Raw genomic sequence first — 19,689 nt, forward strand, 5'->3', positions numbered from 1 at the left:
CATCAAAGAAGAAACCCAAATGGTCAGAAAACATTTGAAGAAATGTCTCAGCCTGCTGGTGATAATGGCAATGCAAATAAAAGCAACAGTGGGATAACCCTTTCAACCCCCATCAGATGGCGAAAAAAAAAAAAAAATTCTAATTGGTTAATGACAAGTATTCGTGGCATGTGGAATAAAAGGACATATCGTCTCTTACTGGTTGGAATGAAAGCAGCAGATGTGCACACATCTATGACTCAGCAGTTCTATTTTTGTCCTGTATTTTAGAGAAGTGCCCAAGGATGTCCCTTGGGCATCATCTGTAATACTGGTAAAGTGGAAACAAACCCAAGTGTCCATCCGGAGTGGAATGGATTAGTAAACTGTGTTGTATTCAAACCGATGAAACTCACAGCAGGGAAAATGTCCTTGCTTAGAGTTACCTGTATGAAAATGGATAGGTCGTAGAATCACAACGTTGAATAAAAATAAGTTGCAGAAGGACATGCATATCTATTTTCAAATTTACATAAAACCAAGCAGTACTGTGTGCTGTTTTTATGAATACATACGTGTGTGTAAAGTATACACATCTGAGAGGAAATAATCTCCCAAAGTGAGTGGTTCACTTCTTCAGTGAGGAAGATGAATGGGGACAGGGAGGGAGACAGAGCGGGCCTCAACTCGGCCGTGTTTATTTTATAAAGATCTAAAGCTAATACGGCAAAAATATTAGCATTTATTCTTAATTCTGCATGGTAGGTCCATAGGCTTCTGCTGTTTTTCTGTGTGTGTGTGTATGTGTGTGTGTTTTAAAAATATTTCCTTAATTAAAAATAGCTCCCGGAAAGACACATACCATGTGATATCACTTATATGTGGTATCTAAAATACAACACAAATGAACATATCTACAAAACAGAAACAGACTCACAGACGTAGAGAACAGACTTGTGGTTGCCAAGGGGGAGAGGGGTGGAGATGGATAGACTGGGAGTTTGGGGTTAGTAGATACAAACTAGTAGATATAAAATAGATAAACAGCAAGGTCCTACTGTATAGCACAGGGAACTATATTCAATATCTTGTAATAAACTATAATGGAAAAGAATCTGAAGAATATATATATGTATAACTGAATCACTTTGCTGTACATCAGAAATTAACAACATTGTAAATCAACTCTACTTCAATAAAAAAATAAATTTAAAAAATGATAACAATATCTCTTAGCCTGTTATGGGAAGGGAGAGACATATAGCAATAATACCAAGCAAAATGCTATGTGTTCCATTATGGGTTTTTTACAAATGTCTTTCAGACTTGGGATAAAAGAGATTTTTGCCATTTGAACCCAAGAGTGCATCCGGAAGAGGTATCGCAGGGTTGCTTTGCTACAGACACCCACCTGGTTCAGTCACTCATAGAAATAGATCAGCCATCGTGACCTCCTTTTCTGTGTCTATAGCCTTTGTCAAGTCCTTTCCCATTTCCCACTAGTAAACTCTTTTTTACTAATTTCATTCTGGTCATCATAACAGAGTACTTATCCAGGGCCTCCCAAAAGATTTATTACTTTGAGGAAAAATATCTGAACCACTAAATGATGCCTTACTTCCTTCTCACGGAAAGAGAAAATAATGAGTTCTGTCGTAAAATCATGTGGATTTTTATGGAAACACTTGGATTTGGCGGAGAAAGTAGCTTGGTTGGCTGTTTAAATGGACACGTGTATGTATCACACCAACTCCCATATCACTTTCTCCCTGTACTGGAGAGATTCCATTTGAGGAATCTTTTAAAATGTTGTCTGATTTCCCTTTTGAAATGTGCTGCTGCAAAGAGTTAACGGACACGTTTCACGACCTCTATAAAGGGGTCCGTGTGGAAATAAGACTTTTCATCACTGTCCTGCATCCATAGCATCTAACACAGCCCTTCCAAATAGTAAGTGCTTGGGATCACTGGCCAAAGAGGAACAGGCATGTCCAGGCTTCCCCCCACATCACAGCAGCTTCTCTGCTTGGTGGACAATCTCACGATCACACACGCCACCATCACTTGTTGTCACTCTTGATGTAAAATGAAATCATGGCACGCTTTGAGAAAGGTTGGTTTCGGTGCTTCTGACACATTCTCCCAATGGACAAGTCAATAGCCTGACAGGGTTGGTCTATAAGCAATTTACCAGTCACCATGCAAGGCAGCTGACTTGCCTTGCAAGTACACCTCTGCTCCATGTTGAAGCCAAAAGCAAATGAGAAATCTGACTCAGATCTCTCATCAGGCTGCCTTGGGCCGCCAGTCTGGGTCTGATCATGGACATTGCCTTCTCAGACATCTTTGCTTTTCCTTTGCAGAGAGAAGATGCACCAGTCTGCCATGTATGAGCTTTGCCAGGGGATGCACCAGATCAGCCTTCAGTTTGTCCGGCTGCAGCTCACCTTTGAGGAATACACCGTAATGAAAGTGTTGCTGCTGCTGAGCACAAGTAAACTGACACCCACCTGGCCCTTTTCCTACATTGTCACATCATCTCCCCTTTAGGAGAGTTGCCTATTTATAGGGTCAGGTAGTCGATATGAAAAAAAAAATAGGAGGAGGTGGGCGGAGGGCTTTGGTGTCAGATGAACTAAGTTACTCGCAGAGTATGAAGCTTTGGGTAGAGCATCTGCCTTGATCTCTTCATCCATCTGATTTGTTAAGTGTCTGTTATGTGTATGGTGGGACTGGGCAATTCAGGAACGACTGGGATGAATGAGGCACAGTCTCCACCCTCAGGGAGTTTTACCGTAAGATAAATTCCAAGGTAGTTTTAATACATTGTGGAAAGGGATTATCTACCGTGATAGAGATAAAGAGGGGGCTCTTCTCTGGGGGCTCAGAGAAGAGAAGCGCATGCTCAGTTCTGGGTATCAGGGAGGGATTCGTGGTGAAGCTGCAACTCAGAGAGCTTTGCCAGGATGAGGGGTTGAATCTGAGGCAGGAGCTGGCCTTCCTGCTGGGGAACACAGCACGAGCGAGCGTGGCAGGGTGGGAAGCAGACCCATGCAATAGCACTTAGTTCTCGGGAATTGTTTTGCCTGTTAATGTTTTAAATTTTTTATCTCATTTCTGTATCCACTAAATTTTTCAAGGCACATCAGGTGGTATTGGATTGGGGAGAAGTGGGGAATTAGGTTGGGATGCAGATTGGGCCAGAAGATTCCCACCTGTTGAAGACAACTGGTGTCTATTAGGCGAGCAGGGGAGTGTGGTACCAAAGGCTCTGAGCAGTAGGGTGACATGACCAAAGGGATCCTTCATGGCTTTATGAACATGTATCTGACAGTAAACTGGATGAGAGGGAATGGGACAGGGAGGGAGAGAGGCCAAGCCAGACAGAGAATTGAGCCAGACTAGAAGCCTAGAGACCTGCTGTGAGGCTGTTGAAATAACAGCCTGGAAAATAATGGTGGATGCTATGATGACAGCACCAAACGCATTCAAGATACACTGCAGAGTTGACCTTGGCAGCTGACAAGAAGGGAAAATAAAAATAGTCTGGGTCGGAAGTGACCTAGGTTTTGAGTGCAGCGAAGTGACTCGGATGGCAGTGGTACCATGAAGAGAAATGCGTTCACGTCAGGACTTGAAGCAGATTTTGTGGAGCGTAAAATGACTTCTCTTTGGGATGGGCTAATTGTCAGAGGTAGCTTCTCATAGAGAGGCTGAAAGAGGGGGAAACTGGGGGACTCGAGCTCAGAAGACAGGTTTGGGTATCAAGATATAAACTTGAAATTATCCTTGTAGAAAATGAAAGTCCAATGGCGAGTGGGGTGCCGAGACACAGAAAGAAGAGGAAAGAGCCACTGAGCTACTGGAAAGGAGGATGGCAGCGGCTGAGGGACAGGGACAGAACTGTCAGGGAGGTAGGGGAACTGGGAAGGTGCCAAGAGTTCAAGGTTTCCCAAGCGGCATGACTAATGGCATCGCTTCCAGGGAAAGCTGAGAATGCTGACAGAAGCCTAGTGGGGTTGACCATTGGGCATCAGGCAGGTGCCAGACTGCCAGGGACTTGCAGATTGATGGGAAGCTTTTTTAGGCGCCTGGAACCAAGCATGAGAGGAGAGAAGTCGATGGCAGACGGTGCCAGAAGAGACGAGGGAGGGCAGGATTAGCCTTGGCAAGGATGCTGAGCGCTTCTTCCACAGACAACGGCACAGGCCTTTTCAAACAGAGGGGAAGGAATTTGAGGAAGCTCCCATCAGATGAGGGTGAGACCGGGAATGACAGCAAGAGACAGGATGGAGAGGAAATCCCAGAGCCAAGCGCTGTGGGCCACTGAGAAAACGGAGAAACGTCCTGAATGCCGAGGACGCCGGGGTGAGTGGCGAGGACTTCAAAGGAGGAGAGTTTGTTGAGCGACCACCTGGAAGCTGAAAAGAGCATCCAGGATGCACCCAGCCCTCCCCTTGGTCCAGGAATCAGCAGCTTGGGAGAAGGGGCGGTTTTCAGTAGAGTCACGTGCAAGGAAGTGGCATCAACAGCCAAGCACTGAGGATGGAATGGATAAGAAGAGATGCTGTTTCCAACAAGGGAGGATTGGATCTGGGGAAGACTGAAGCCTGAGACGGGTAGAACAGGAAGCAGGGAGGCAGTGGTAGATGCGGATCAGTACCTGCTCCACCTACGTTTAACACCTCTCAGGTTCCAAAGAGTTTTTATCTATGATCTAATTTAACACTGCAAGATGGGTAGCCCTCCGTTTTAAAGTGGATAAGACAGAGGCATGCAGGTGTGACTTGTGCAGCCTCCTTGGGGAGTTAGGACTCAAACCCAGGGCCTTGGCCTTTACTCGCAGCGATTCCCGCTCTGCCCGAAGCAGGAAGTGGAAAGCAGGCCGTGACAGGTGAGGGCAGCAGGGAGACTGGAGGGAGAGCAGGCTATGGGAGGGAGGTGGGGTCAGCACTTCCCAGCTGTGTTTCACTTGGCCGGCAAGGCTTTTCAGGTTGCTTTTGGCCTTTTGCCTGGTTTGATTTTCACTGACCAGTTGTGCAGGGCAGCCCATGCTGTCCCCAGTTTACCGTGGGCCCCACCGGTCCCTCCATTCCTCCCTGTACACTCAGCCCACAGCCAGGAGCTTGTGTTTGCAGCCCCTCGTCCGCAGGGTCAGTGGAACCAGGCTTAGCTCCCTGCTCCAGTGTTCCTCAAGGTTTCTGAGGTTCCCAGTTTATCCTTTCTGGAATATAACCTTGGAAAGGTACTCTTAGTTCCCCAACCAGGGATTGAACCCACGCCCTTAGCAATGCAAGTACGGAGTCCTAACCACTGGACCGCCAGGGAATTCCCTGGAAATGTACTCTTGAAATTCAGAGACAGTGATTTTATTCCCCTTTCCAAGTTATGTCACTAATCATTACTCTTAGAAAAATGTAAAAAAAAAAAAAGTATATCAGATGGGTGATAGAATTTAATTTTTTTCTAAAATGCGTGTGATACTAATCCTTTGTAAACTTTGACCACTCCTTGTAATTGGTGTCTTATCCTTTTACATCCATTTAATCAGTCAGCCTATAATCAATTCTGATATCACTTTGAAGCTCCCTGAATTAATTTATTAGCTTCCAAGTAGCTCAGTACATTCAAGGCTGATTTTTGTAGATGCAGAAAAAGCAAAATCAAAAAGCAGAACAGAAGTAAAGAATTTTACTGCAGCTTATTTTACTGCAAGCCTATTTTGCTAACCTGTGTTAGAACGTATGAAAAATTTTCTTCTTATTTAGAAGCTTAAATGACACACCTGATGTCCAGTGTATCAGGAAAGTTTCTAAGCAATGACATCAAGAGAAGATCATGTTCTTTTTGCTCACAGAGGAAAGCAGACCATCTTCCCACCCAGTTGCCTCTTTGCTCTTCTCCAGCCCATAGATTTTGGATGATTTCCAGGAGCCCTGCTGCATTTAATAAGTAAATTCAGAAAATCCGGGCAGACCTCCAAAATTTGAGGTTTTGCCTAAGTTCTCTTTTTTTGTGGGTTTGTTTCAACTTCTAAAATATCTGGCTGGGAAACTGGTACAATATATTTCAGTCACAGCAGTAAAATACAAGTAATATTTGATACAAGTTGTTCATAATCTTGAGAATTTTGATAACACAGGTATCAGAAATATGAAGGCTTTTGGTTAATCTTAGTAGCTATACCAAATAGCATTGAAATACAGTTGTGAAATGTATTCACTCCATTCTAATTTTAGATAATTTTTTAAGGTATGACATCCATGAGTATCTATACTGAAAAACTAAAGGTTTACTCCATAACATTTTGAAACTTAAAAAAATAAATGTTTATCTGTGGGTGGGCAGTGTAGGCACTTACTTGCAAACTTTCAGTTTCTTTTGGAACGTTTTGGGTTAACATTAAAGTTTTGGTAGAAAGTGGATCTGTAGTTTCACTATTAACGTCCTGGTTATTACCATCCTGCTTTACGTTTTTTATACTTTTACAACAAGGGTTTAATTGCAAAGAAAAACAAACTGTTACATAATGGATGATATTTAATTCTGAACGTGAATGTCAAATATTTTAAACCACAACTAATATTGTGGCAGCCTCAGGAATTTGTGCAGTGGCCATTAGGGATTTATTTTTTCCCCACAAAAAATAGACTTAGATAAACGACAAATCAAAAGCCTCAACAATTAAACTCAAGGAGAAGATTATTAACATCATATGGGAAGTTAATTTGCAAGATAATCTGTATCTTTATACAGGACAACAGGGTTTATTTGGAAACAGTGGTATTCCTGCTCCCAGGGTTACATGTAACACTCAAAAACATATTCAGCCATTCTAAAGAGCTGATGGCCCAAGTAAGTTATTATTTATACCAGTTATTGTAAATTAGCAAATAGGATGTGCACTTAAGAAGTGAGAGTAAGAGCAATTTCAGACTCTGTTATCGCAAGTTGAGTTTTTATTATCTTCATCATCCAAAAAGGAAAGTTCTAAGTGATTTGATTTTTCAGAGTTAAAGCATAAGCATAAGTACATATTGGCTGTAGTGAACAAAAGCAAACATGTAAGTAGATTTTCAAAGGGGACACCTGTAGCTTACACTCTGCCCTACATCTCTTCGCATAACACAGACCCTGGTGCACCCCCTTCTCCATAAAGTGTGTTCACATGTGTCCTGGGAAAGAGCATCTCCTTTCAGGTCACAGAAACACTCGTATCCTTCCAGGTGCTGAATTTCAAAGTCTTATTTTTAGTGAGATGTTTTTTGTTTCATTAGGAAAGCCAGCCACTCCATACAAAGAAAGAAGAAAACATAACCCTTAATTTTCTATCTTATCGAAGATAATGATGAATGTGGTTTCTTCTCTTCGAAAGCTTTTGATCTTGCCTTGTATGCAGAGCACTGTTTTGTTACCCGTCACACACACAAGCCAGTGCACAGACCTGCCAGCAGGTCTGGGCAGTCACATGACAGTGCCTCGGTGGTCATGTGCTCTTGGAACAAAGAGGATGGGAAGTGCTTCTTTGCCACACACTGTCTTGCCCCTGGTAGATGTCAGGTTTCCCCGAGTGTCTTTGACATTGGAACTGGAATATGAAGATGTTGCTTTCTAATTCCAGCCCCAGCTTAGATTGTCTGTTGCTCTTCCAGTTGTCTTGGAAAATCAAAGTATATTTTCATATGTCTGAGGTATTGGCAAGTTGGGATTCATAAAAACTTTGATGACAGACCACAAGACAGTATAGCACTGTGGTTAAGAGACAGGCTTTGGAAACAGACAGACTTAGGTTTATACCCTTCCTCTACCATGTATTTATTGTGTCCTTGTGCAAGTGATTAAACCTCCAGTCTTCAGTTTCCACATCTGTAAAATGAGAATAACATAATGATTATGTTGTAAGACTGATGTCAAGATTAAGCAAGCTAATATAAACAAAGTGCATTATAACATACACCCAATAAACCAGTTATTATTCTTTTGTACATGTGTGTGTACAAAGGTTAACCGTCATATAGCTGCCGTGTTTATTCATAAATGTAATCATTGAGATTCAGTATCAATCTCAAAGTGTGAGCCTCATGACCTCAAAATAGTCTAATAGCCATTTAACTATGAGGATGCTAAAGCTATTTTCCAACTTGGGAACTTATATGTCGGTATTCCTTCAACACAGTTCCAAAGGATGGCCTCAAAAGCCAGGCTGCGTTTGAAGAAATGAGGACAAATTACATCAAAGAACTGAGGAAGATGGTAACGAAGTGTCCCAACAATTCCGGGCAGAGCTGGCAGAGGTTCTACCAACTGACCAAACTTCTTGACTCCATGCATGATGTAAGTAGAGGCTCTTGGTGCCTGTTAAATGAAGGATCCACAGCCACACACTGTGGACCCAAAGCAACTGGAGAGCTGAGAAAGTTCTCGAGGCTTTGGGAAGAATAGGGGTAAGTTATCCACGGGAGGCAGCAAGAGTTGAAAACTCAGGAGGAAAGAAGCGTTTCTTCAGAATACCTTTGAAACAAACTTCATGTAAAGGAAAAAGTGTGGCCCTTTTCCCACCCTGAGCGGAGTGTAAGAGAAATGTGCACCATGGTGGCAAAGCCTGAGCTCTGGGCCAGGGAAGGCCCTCAGATTTGCTACAGGTGTCAGATCAAGTTTCCCATTTCTGCTTGCAGTTTAGGAACTGTTTGGTTAATGAAAATGTTTGCTTTAACATTGCATAAATAGAGTCCATCTTCTACAACTGTTAATCTAATAACCCAATCTTTCAAAAACATTATTAGTGGTCCAGGGCCAGCTGGGACCATCTCATTTGTTGCCAAATTTTGGATCTTATGTTCAGTATTCTTCGTAGGAGTCACCTTTCTTGGCTTGTGTAAATGTGGAAAGTAAATTCTGAGCTGGTTTCTAATTTATTCAATTACAGATGTAGTGGTGGTTAGCAGTTTCTACAAAATACTGACTTGGATAACTTGGTTTGTTATGTCACTTAAAATATGCTTCTTGTTTCATTTTGCAAGCAGTTTCTCTAGTTCTGGCTCAAAAAAAAGTTATACACGGTCATGCTAATTTAGCTTTTTTATATTTGGAAGGTTTTCCTACTTTCTTTTGGAAAATTTATTGCCCAAGTTCAGCCCATGTAATTTGGGTAAGAAACCCCTTTTCAAGTACTTCTGTATTGTTAAGGACAATGTTGACAGGCTTGATGACCAATATTATAATGGTATTACTACTGAAATAATGGTTCATCCTTTAGAGATTTGTTTATGCCGGTGGAATGGTATGGCCTTGTGGGTTGGTTGATAAAAGAATGTCACTTTCCAGGGTTTCTACACTGAAGACCCTGTGCGTATCACGTTGGCCTTTGCTTTCTCTGAACGTTTCATACAATAAGAGTCAAATTTCCACAAGGTGAATAGAGCGATAGATAGTTTTGCTAATTATTAGTGGCCTAAAAGCATGGCTTAATAGAAAATCTCAGGGATAAGAAATGATGGTCTACAGGACTTTGGGGAACACAGCAAACGATGCCATCCACAGCCCTCACAAGAGGAAGTAAAGGAAACTAGACCGTGGCGCAGGATCACCTACCCGAGAACAAGCAGCACAGTTACTCGCTCCTGTCGGTTTTCTTGAAAGTCCTTCTTAGTGGAGCTGGGGTGGGGGCGGAGGAACAGCAGGTGTGATTCTCTCTTGATGAATTCTGTCATTTGTGCAAATGATTGGGCAGGCACAAGCGCAGTTTCAAAGTGAGTGTGTAAGTGTTATCACAGCATATGAAAAGAGATGATGCATTTTGAAGCAATTTACATGTAATGAGACTGACAATAGAAGTTAAAGCTTGTGTATCCACAGCCTTTCGGGATCTCCGTGCCTTGAGCACAGTAGGGCAGCGGAAACCCTCGGAGGCTGCACCAGTGGTCAAGGTGTCAAACCGTCCTCTGCTGGCTTGTTTTAGTGCAGCACAGTGCTTGGCACAAGATAGGAACTCAGTGAACAGTTGCCAAATCATAAATGATGACTTGCTGCAAAATCCCCCAAGGCAATCAATGTCTTTTTAGTATTTTTTCTATTATGGTATAATTGATACAAAATAAACCAAACATACTTAGCGCATACCACGTGAGAAGTCTGACACATGTCTACACCCATGAAACTATCATCGCAATCAAGACAGCAAACATATCCATCGCTCCAGAAGTTTCCTTGTGCCTTTTTTTTAATTGAAGTATAAGTGATTTACAATGTTGTGTTAATTTCTGCTGTACAGCAGAGTGATTCAGTTATACAAATATATACGTCCTTTTTCACATTCTTTTCCATTATGTTTGATCACAGGATATTGAATATAGTTCCCTGTGCTGTACAGTAGGACCTTGTTGTTTATCCATAACCTTTCCTGCTACCTACTACTCCCCAGGTGCTTTCCATATTGCTTTCTGGCAATGTAGATTAGTTTATATATGCTAGTGTCTCATATACATGGAATTATGCAGTACATAGTCTTTGGTAGCTGGCATCCTTCACTTGGCGTAATTATTTGGGGATTCATCCATGCTGTTGCCATATATCAGTACTTCATTTCTACTTATTGCTGACTAGCGTCCCATCATAAAGATATTTCACGGTTCAGCGGTCCTATCACCTATTGATGGACATTTGGGTTGTTTCCAGATTGGGCGCTACTAACAGATAAAGTTGCACTGAACATCGTGTATACGTCTCTGTGTGGACATTGCTTTCTTTTTCTTGAGTCAATAGCTAGCAGCGGAAGACTGGGTCATGTGGTAGGTATGTTTTCGTTGTTTACGAGATCACCGAACGGTCTTCCAAAGTCACTGGACAATTGTGCATTCCCTCGAGAAGTGTGTGTGAGTTCAGATTGTCCCACATCCTTGCTAACACTCAGTATCATTAGTCTTTTTAGTTTTAGCCATTCTAATAGCTGTGTAGCAATGTCTCCCTGTGGTTTTAGTTTGCATTTCTCTCATGATTAATGCTCTTTTCTTGTGCTTATTCACCATCTTTGCTGAAGTATCTGTTCACCTCTTTTGCTCATTTTTAAAAACTGGATTGTTCATTTGTAATTAGATTGTTGAGTTTTGAGACTCCTTCATATATTCTAGATACAATTCCTTTATAAGATATATGACTTGCAAGTATTTTCTCCCAGGCCGTGGTTTATCTTTTCATTCTCTTAACAGTGTCTTGTGCAGAGCAGGGGTTTTGAATTCTCATAAAGTCCAATTGATTACTTTTTTCTTTTATGAATTATGTTTTTGGCTGTAGCTAAGAAATCCTTGTCTAAGCCAATGTCACAAAGCTTTTCTCTTCCATTTTCTTCTAGAGATCATTGTCCTTCGTTGACTGATACGTACTGTCTCAAAAACCTTTTCTTCATGTATTTTTTTTCTGAGTATTTTTGGTTATTTCTGGTGGAAGGGTAAATCCAATCCACCTTACTCCACTTTGGCTAGAAGGAGAACATTCTTTTGGGAATCACTGGAATCATTTTAATTCTAAAACCTTTATTTTAAGCAATCAAAAATGTTTGCCCTTAGAAGTAGCCTAACAGAAGCATCTTGAATGCTCTGTTAATATTCCCATCCCAGACAGAACATTGAAAAATGCATTGTAAGTCTAGAGGGACCTTTCTAACATTCACGCTTACTCAGACTTGAGACTGCCTACAGCCTTTTCATTAGAGTAAATAAAAGAGTCAACATTTGTAGAATTTTCTTCCAGGGAACAAAGAGCTACAGAAGGACTGGCTCTGTACTCAGAGCCTCGTTCTGGTCACCTTGTGGAAAGAGAGCATGTGTTCCTAAGGGTCACACAAACAAAAACCCTGTGCTGGGCTTCCCTGGTGGCGCAGTGGTTGAGAGTCCGCCTGCCGATGCAGGGGACGCGGGTTCGTGCCCCGGTCCGGGAAGATCCCGCATGCCGCGGAGCGGCTGGGCCCGTGAGCCATGGCCGCTGAGCCTGCGCATCCGGAGCCTGTGCTCCGCAACAGGAGAGGCCACAACAGTGAGAGGCCCGCGTACCGCAAAAAAACCAAACAAACAAACCCTGTGCATGTAAATCAAAGTTCTGCTTAAATAGCGTGCATAGTACGCAGCCCTCAGGACACACATCCATAGATTTGGGGACACGTGTACACAGCTCTCGTGATGCATGGTTTTCTCCCACTTGGTGCGCACATGGGTTGGCAGAGCAGTGCCGAGGTGCGTGGAAGGAACATTCTCTGAAAGAACAGGTTGGCAGTTAAGTATTTGAACTGGTCAGCAACTTTAATGAATCACAAGCCCTCCAAACATCAATCTTCCCCCAAAAAAAGATTCAAAGAAAGCAGCTGTGGCCAGGCTTCTTGGGATAGGTGTATTTTTGCATTGTAAATGGGCGTTATATGTAAAGCATATAGATTCCTTATTCTAGAGAGAACAGAGAATTACTAGTCACTTTCTAGGTATTGCTGTGAATGGCAGTTAATTTCCTGTGAGTGTAAGAGGCACATTTCTAATGAATTTGTTGGTAACTTCTACTCATTCATGGAGATCAGGGACTATTTATGTTACTATCAGTGTGTAGAACAGCTGGTAAACATTAATGGATGATATTAGTGTTTCTTAGAGGCAAAAAAAATTGCCCTTTCTCTGTTAACTAGTTTCAAGGTTATACTGTTGTAATTGACTTTATTTCCACGAACACACTAGCCTACAGAGTGCCTCATGCCTAGCAGAATTGACGAGATTGCAGAGGATACAAAATAAACGTGGGACACTAACCCAACCCTCAGATTGCTTAGATTCTAGAGAGACAGCTAGAGTGTAATACAAGGCAGAAGGTAACTAGGGGCAGTGGGACCTTTGGGAGCACCCGCATGTTCATTCATTCATGTGACTGAGCCCCTACCATGTTCTAGGACCAGAGGTGCAAGTGGGAACAGAATGCCCGTCCTTAGGAATCCCACTCACCCTGATGGAGGAAGAGGTTCATCCCATTCAAAAGGGGAAGCCGAGGGGTGCACATTGGTTTGGATGCCTCAGTACCTGTGTTATTTCATGCAGTTCTAAAAACCCCCTACAAGCTGGGTATTATTCTCATTATTCCCATTCCTGTCCTTAGGAATCCCACTTGCTCTGATAGAAGAAGAGGTTCATCTCATTCAACAAATACATTAGTGTCTAAAAGCACCAGGCAGGGCACTAGTGGGAGAGACCCAAACCTGGCCACGGGGGGCTTTCTGCCTGCTCAGGACCACCAGACAGCACTATACAGGGTGGCGGGCCGGGAGCTCTGTAGAGATGAGCACACCATGAGTCATGGGCTCACTGATGTTTATTCTGAGTTGCTGGAAAGGCTTGTCAAGAAGGTCTAGGAGCCAGCTGTGCTGGGCAGGGGTCATGGCAGGCTTCCAGTGGTGGGGTAGGGGCATCTCAGAGAATCTTTCTTTTGTAGAAGAAGAGACAGAGGTCCAGAGAGTGATTTCTCAAGGTCCTTAGGTAGCCAGTGGCAGCTTGGAACCCTCTTAACTGACTGGCACTCTCTATGCCACCCACGTGTTGCAGGAGGGCTTTGGGCTGATCATAGCTGCTGGGTTTCAGGCTGGGCTGCATCTCTGGAGATCAGAAAATGAGTATATTGAAAATAGCTGCACCGCTCTCCGACTCTCCAGACTCATTTTGCTCTTCCCTGGCATCTTCTGGGATGCGTTGTTTTTGTGAGGCATGGGTTACATCTTGAAGGCAGTGAACCTGGTGTTATATTAAAATGTCATGCACGTTCGGCAGTTCCCAAAACCAAATGTTGGGTCTGCCTCACCATAAGCTGAGCCGTCTTTGGTGGGGAGGGCTTTCATCTCTGCCGATGATCGTTAAACCCGGCTAAGAACCTACCCATTGCCTGGGCAGGTACCGGCAAGTCCCTCGGCATGACCAGAGGGTCCTGTTGCTGAGTGATCGCTTTCTGTGGTTGCAGAGGGAAGGCTGCACAGCCCAGGTGGCTCTGCTCCAGCCAGGCTCTCAGAGCCGAGCTTCCCTTCTGCAAGGGGGATGCAGACGAGATGGGAGCAGAACATCTGGTGATACAGTACCTCCCTGAGTGCCCACTGGGAGACTCCCTGCTTTCCGTGGAGAGGGCATTACGTTTCAGTTTCATGATCATCAACAAAAGAGACATCGCTGCAAGCAGCTGGATCTATTAACGAATAATTTTGAGATCCCCATTGCTCATTTAACGAGTGGGTGCTTTTGCATCCGGCAGTGATAGTGGCAGTTTCCATCATGACCACGCTCGAGGTGGTTTTCAGAGCAATGCAGATCTATTTCTTACCACACACTGAAGCATGCCAGCCCCCAGGTTGGGTGGATCCACCATTTGGGCTGTCTGCTGCTTTGACGTCTGATTCTGTTTCACGTCATTACAGTCAGTATCTCCTCGAGAAAAGTTCCAAGGCCCACATGGGAATGTGCCACAGAATTGTGACCACTGGAGACAGCAGATAGAGCATGGCCTCTGCTGCTCCACCAACATTTCTCTCAGTAAACTTGGCACTTGGCCTAAATTTTTGGCCCTCTGTTTTTTCAGCTGTAAAATGGGAAGAAGAAGAAGAATTATTATTATGGGAATAATAATGGCCCTCTGTTTTTTCAGCTGTAAAATGGGAAGAATAATAATAATTATTATGATGGGAATAAAATGGCCCTCTGTTTTTTCAGCTGTAAAATGGGAGGAATAGTAATAATTTCCTACCCATCTTGTAGGAGATTTTTAGAAGCGCATGAAATAACACAGGTACTGAGAAGTCCACAGGTAACAGGCACCGAACAAACATTCGTCCCTCCGCTTCCCCTTTTCCAAGACTGCGTTTGAGTTTCCCAAAACCCTGTCTCTGTACCACCAAAAAGCATCACATATCAGACAGTTTTAGTTTACTTTCAGCCCAGAGACACTCAGACAAGCACAAGGCAGAGCCTTCAAGGGGGTGACAGTGTAAAGTTGGCAAGATCAAGCAGGGACATGAGCAGGAAAGGCCATTCTACAGGGTGGGGCAGTCACCTAGTCACGAATCACATAGACCGAGGTCAGTATAGAAGCCTTTCCGAGGCACTTCCGGTCCCGGTGCTCTACGTGTGCTGCCACTTACCAGGGGAGGCTGGTGTTGCTAGAACGTGTTGGGTGTGCTTGAGACACTTTCAGATTCACAGATGGGATGGAAGGTGTTTGGTGTTGGAGACAAGGGCAGATTGCTGTGAGGTCACCATCAGGAAAGATGGATGTTGGTGAATGAAAACCCTTGCCCCTGTGATATGATTGTTGGCAGTATTACACGGCCTTCTTCTTTGACGAGACCATGACTAAGAAAGATTCTAAATAAAGGCAGATTTGCTTATCGCCAGAGTCAGCAAAGTGAGCAAAGCCTTATCTTTCAGAGCACGAGGGAGGGGCAAAGACCCACTCATCCGGGAAAAGAAATCTTCATAGGTAAAGATTTCAAATTAATTGAGTAATTGACTGGGCAGATCTTACTCTTTGTCTAGTTGGTGAAACCAACGGGACAGGTATTAATGGTTCACGGCGTCTCTCTCTGCAGCCCTATTTTTGCATTTGCCTCTACAAATTTCCCACTTCAAGGGTATAGCAGGGCTTCCCTGGTGGCGCAGTGGTTGAGAGTCTGCCTGCCGATGTGGGGGACACGGGTTTGTGCCCCGGTCCGGGAAGATCCCACATGCCGCGGAGCGGCTGGACCCGTGAGCCATGGCCGCTGGGCCTGCACGTCTGGAGCCTGTGCTCCGCAACAGGAGAGGCCACAACAGTGAGAGGCCCGTGTACCGCAAAAAAAAAAAAGGTATAGCAGAGTTCAGACTGCATTGCCCTGGGTGAATTGTGCCAATGAATGCTTATTTTCATCTAAAAAAAATTTTTTATGTCTGCATAACTGAAAAAAAATGCATCAAATATATTTAAAAATAAAAAATGGGGGAAAATGGGAAAAAAAATAGGTCCGAATGTTCTGTTTCTTCAGCATTGTGGATAAATAGGGAAAGGATGACTTTGGGTGTGGTGTGAAAAGGTCTAGGCAGTTCCAGGATTGGTGTGTTTCATGCACTGGTAGCTGGGGCCACAAAGCCCAGCTGGAAGATGCAACTGCCTGTAGATACAACATGTCCTTGCGTGTTGTACCTCCTTTGTTCACCATGTTCATGGTTAAGGTTACTGCTGCTCAGTTGTGTTGCCGATCACAGTTGTGTTTCTCCAGGCTACCCTGTAGGTGCCCCAGGAGGCTTTGCTTGATGTAGTCGTACTCATTGAGCTTTGCCTTTGTCACTTGTGCTTTTGGTGTCACATCCAAAAAATCATTGTGAAAGACAGTGTCAAAGGGCCCGGGGCGGGCAGACACCACCGGGCCAGGCACTGTGCTGGTGCTGAGGATACAACAGTAGCCAAGGAGACTAGGCCCCTGCCCTCCGAGTGTGCGGTCCGATGGGGGAATAGAGTAGACAGGGAAACTGGGAATTAGAGTGCTGGGTGCTCGAGGTGGACTGGAAAGCCCATGGGCCGGGCCGGCGGGGTTGGGGCGGGCATCCAGAAGGTGAAGTGGCAGGGTGGAGATGGGCCAGGGCAGCAGATGACGGAAGCCCCAAAGGCAAAGTAGGAGTTGACCAGACAGACAGAGGGAAGCTCACTGAAACCAAAGGAGTTACTGTGCCAAAGGAGAAGGGTGCATGGTGATTTTGAGAAATGGAGAATTTCATTGTATCCAAGGAATGGAGAAAAATAAGGATGGAGACAATGAAAGGACCTGTAAAACCATGTTGAGGGAGCTACTGAGAGATTTTGAGCACATCTGTAGAGTCTAGCGCCGCTCCTTCCAAGGTGGTAACCACTGGCCATGTGTGGCTCTTGACATGTAAACTTAGTTAAATTGAAAATTGAGTTCCCCTATCACACTAGACACATTTCGAGTGCTCAAGCAGCCACATGTGCCCAGTTGCCATCATCTTGGGCAGGGCAGACGGTCATATTGACAGTACTGTTCTGGAAAGTCTATTAGAAGAGGAGCAGAGGGCCAGTTAGGATGCTGGTGCAGTAGTGCAGGTAAGAGATGGGGGCTGGGGGCTAAGTTAGAGCAGGGGCAGGGGGACCTAGGACGTATTCAGGTGGTGGGATGGATGGTTCTTGGTGGTGGATAGGACGGAGAGGTTGTGAGAGAGGAGGGAGCAGATCTAAGATGACCCCCAGGGCTTCCCTGGTGGCGCAGTGGTTGGGAGTCCGCCTGCCAATGCAGGGGACACGGGTTCGTGCCCTGGCCCGGGAGGATCCCACATGCCGTGGAGCGGCTGGGCCTGTGAGCCACGGCCGCTGAGCCTGCGCGTCCGGAGCCTGTGCTCCACAACGGGAGAGGCCACAACAGTGAGAGGCCCACGTACCGCAAAATAAATAAATAAATAAATAAGTAAGTAAGTAAATAAATAAATAAATAAAATGACCCCCAGGATTCGGACGTAGGTTGGTGGATGGAGTGGCACCAGCACTGGGCGAGGGGATGCAGGTGAGGAGCTTTGTGAGTGGAGAAGATAAGGGTGTTTTAGATGTACTGACTTGAGGTGCCCTGAGGAGTCCCGGGGAAATGTCAGGCGAGCTCAGGGCTCCATGGAGATGAGGAAGCAAAGTGCTGATACTACCTGAGGAGGTACAGCGCATGGTGGTCACTGAAGCCCAGGGCTCGACAGAACTGCCTGGACATCAGTGTGGCCATACGGTGGACAGAACCGAGCCCAGAGGAAGAGAACCACCAAGGGACCAAAACCAGGAAGGCGCCTGCAGAGAGTCTGGGCAGGAGCTGCCGCTGAGGTGAGATAAGAAGGCAAAAAGAGGGACACGGGGGACAAGCCAGAAAAGCGTGTGTCCCCCCCGTGCAAATGTTGGGGCAGAGGCTGCAGACAGGTCAATTCACAGAAAGTCTGAAAACTCTTCAGTAGCCATAGCAACGAGAAGGTTTTTGTGAGGAATAGCTGATTGATTCACCTAGGTTTCCAGTAACTCTGTCGGAAACCACAAAGCCACCAGGGGCTGCAGGAAGCTTTGAAAAGGTCAAGGTGTTGTCTGGTAAAGCCCTTTAGTAAAACTCCTTTAATAAAATAGAACTATAAGTCTTTCTCTGATGTGATGGCAGGTATGTAAAAGGAGCATTTTGAACGTGGTTGAGTGAACTTGCAAAGTTTTGTGTTTATGTGTTTAGATACAGTGAAGAAATCACAGTAGCCTAGCAAACTATCTTTATAAATAACCCCCAAACAAACTTTGCTATGGACCTAGACCCGTGTATGAGTAGTTTTGAATTAGTGAAAGCTTTATTATGTATTATATACATATATAATGTACTATATATTAATACATGTATATGTACTATTTATAGATAAATGATAGATAGATAGATAGATAGATAGATAGATAGATAGATAGATTAGATAGATAGGCAGGCAGACAGACACATAGGTAGGTAGGTAGATAGATGGGTAGGTGAATGGATGGATGGATGTGAGTGTTCGGCATTGAAGAGCTGTAGATACAGATATGAGATTTCGGCATCAAAGGGACCCATGATGCTTCAGAGCTGGTCTTGTGCTTCAGGTCATGATTTTGTTAGTAATGTTGGTCCTGAGTCCTTTCTCACCCATCACCTTCACATCACACCATAATTACAAGGACAGTTGATTTCCACATACAGCCACAGAATTTTATCTCCTTTGGCCTTTGCTCATGGTTTTCTCCAGCTGACTTAATGCAAAACCTGGGTTATTTCCTTACCTCCTTGGCAAAGGTTGATTTAAAACGTTTAGACATTTTCAGTGGCTACTGTTTAGACTCTATTTAAGACAATGCTTACCAACTGCTGACCAGTCACCCGGACACATTCTAAGATGCAGTTGTATTTGACTTTAGAGAAATGAGGAAACAAACTTCAAAACGGGAGCTCGTCGTTCCTTTTTATTTTTTTTTTAATTGTGGTAAAATACACAAACAAAATTTACTACTTTAACCGTTTCTAACTGTGCAGTCCAGTAGTGTTAAGTACATTCGCATTGTTGTGTAACCAATTTCCAGAACTCTTCATCTTGCAGAACTGAAACTCTCTACCTGTTAACTCCTGCTTCCCCTCCCCGCACCAGAACAGCCACCATTCTGCTTCCTGTCTCTGAATCTGACTGTTCTAGGTACCTCATCTATGTGGACTCATACAGTATTTGTCTTTTGAGACTGGCCTATTTCACTTAGTATGATATCCTCCATTGCCATCCATGTTGTAGCATATGTCAGAATTTCCTTCCATTTCAAGGTAAATCGTAATCCACTATATGTATAGACTACATTTTGTTTACCCATTCATCTGCCAACAGACACTTGGCTTGCTTTACTTCTTGGCTATTGTGAATAATGTTGCTGTGGACATGGGTGTACAGATATCTCTTTGAGACCCTGCTTTCAATTTGGGGGGTATATATTCCTAGAAATAGAATTCCTGAGTCACATGATAATTCTATGTTAAATTTTTTGAGGAACCACCAAACTGTTTTCCAGTTATTTTTACCTTCCCACTAACAGGGCACACGGGTTACAGTCTCACCAACACTTGTTATTTGCTGGGGGGTTTTTTGATAGTGGCCGTCCTAACAGGTTTTGAAGTAGTATCTCATTGTGGTATTGGTT

The 19,689-nt window shown here is 44.1% G+C and overlaps 1 protein-coding gene across 2 annotated transcripts in view; it reads left to right on the forward strand.

Annotated features, from left to right (window-relative positions):
* NR3C2 (nuclear receptor subfamily 3 group C member 2) overlaps nucleotides 1-19,689 on the forward strand; it is a 382,407-nt gene that overhangs the window by 336,792 nt on the left and 25,926 nt on the right. For both annotated transcript variants that reach the window (XM_022599666.3, XM_089912397.1), the window contains exons 7-8: nucleotides 2,343-2,473; nucleotides 8,156-8,313. In XM_022599666.3, the coding sequence (XP_022455374.1) occupies nucleotides 2,343-2,473; nucleotides 8,156-8,313 (289 nt within the window). The remainder of the gene's footprint in view (nucleotides 1-2,342; nucleotides 2,474-8,155; nucleotides 8,314-19,689) is intronic.

This window comes from Delphinapterus leucas, chromosome 5 (genome assembly GCF_059928025.1).
Source record: "Delphinapterus leucas isolate spDelLeu-1000000601 "Yukka" chromosome 5, BTC_Dleu_Yukka2, whole genome shotgun sequence".
NCBI lineage: Eukaryota > Metazoa > Chordata > Mammalia > Artiodactyla > Monodontidae > Delphinapterus > Delphinapterus leucas.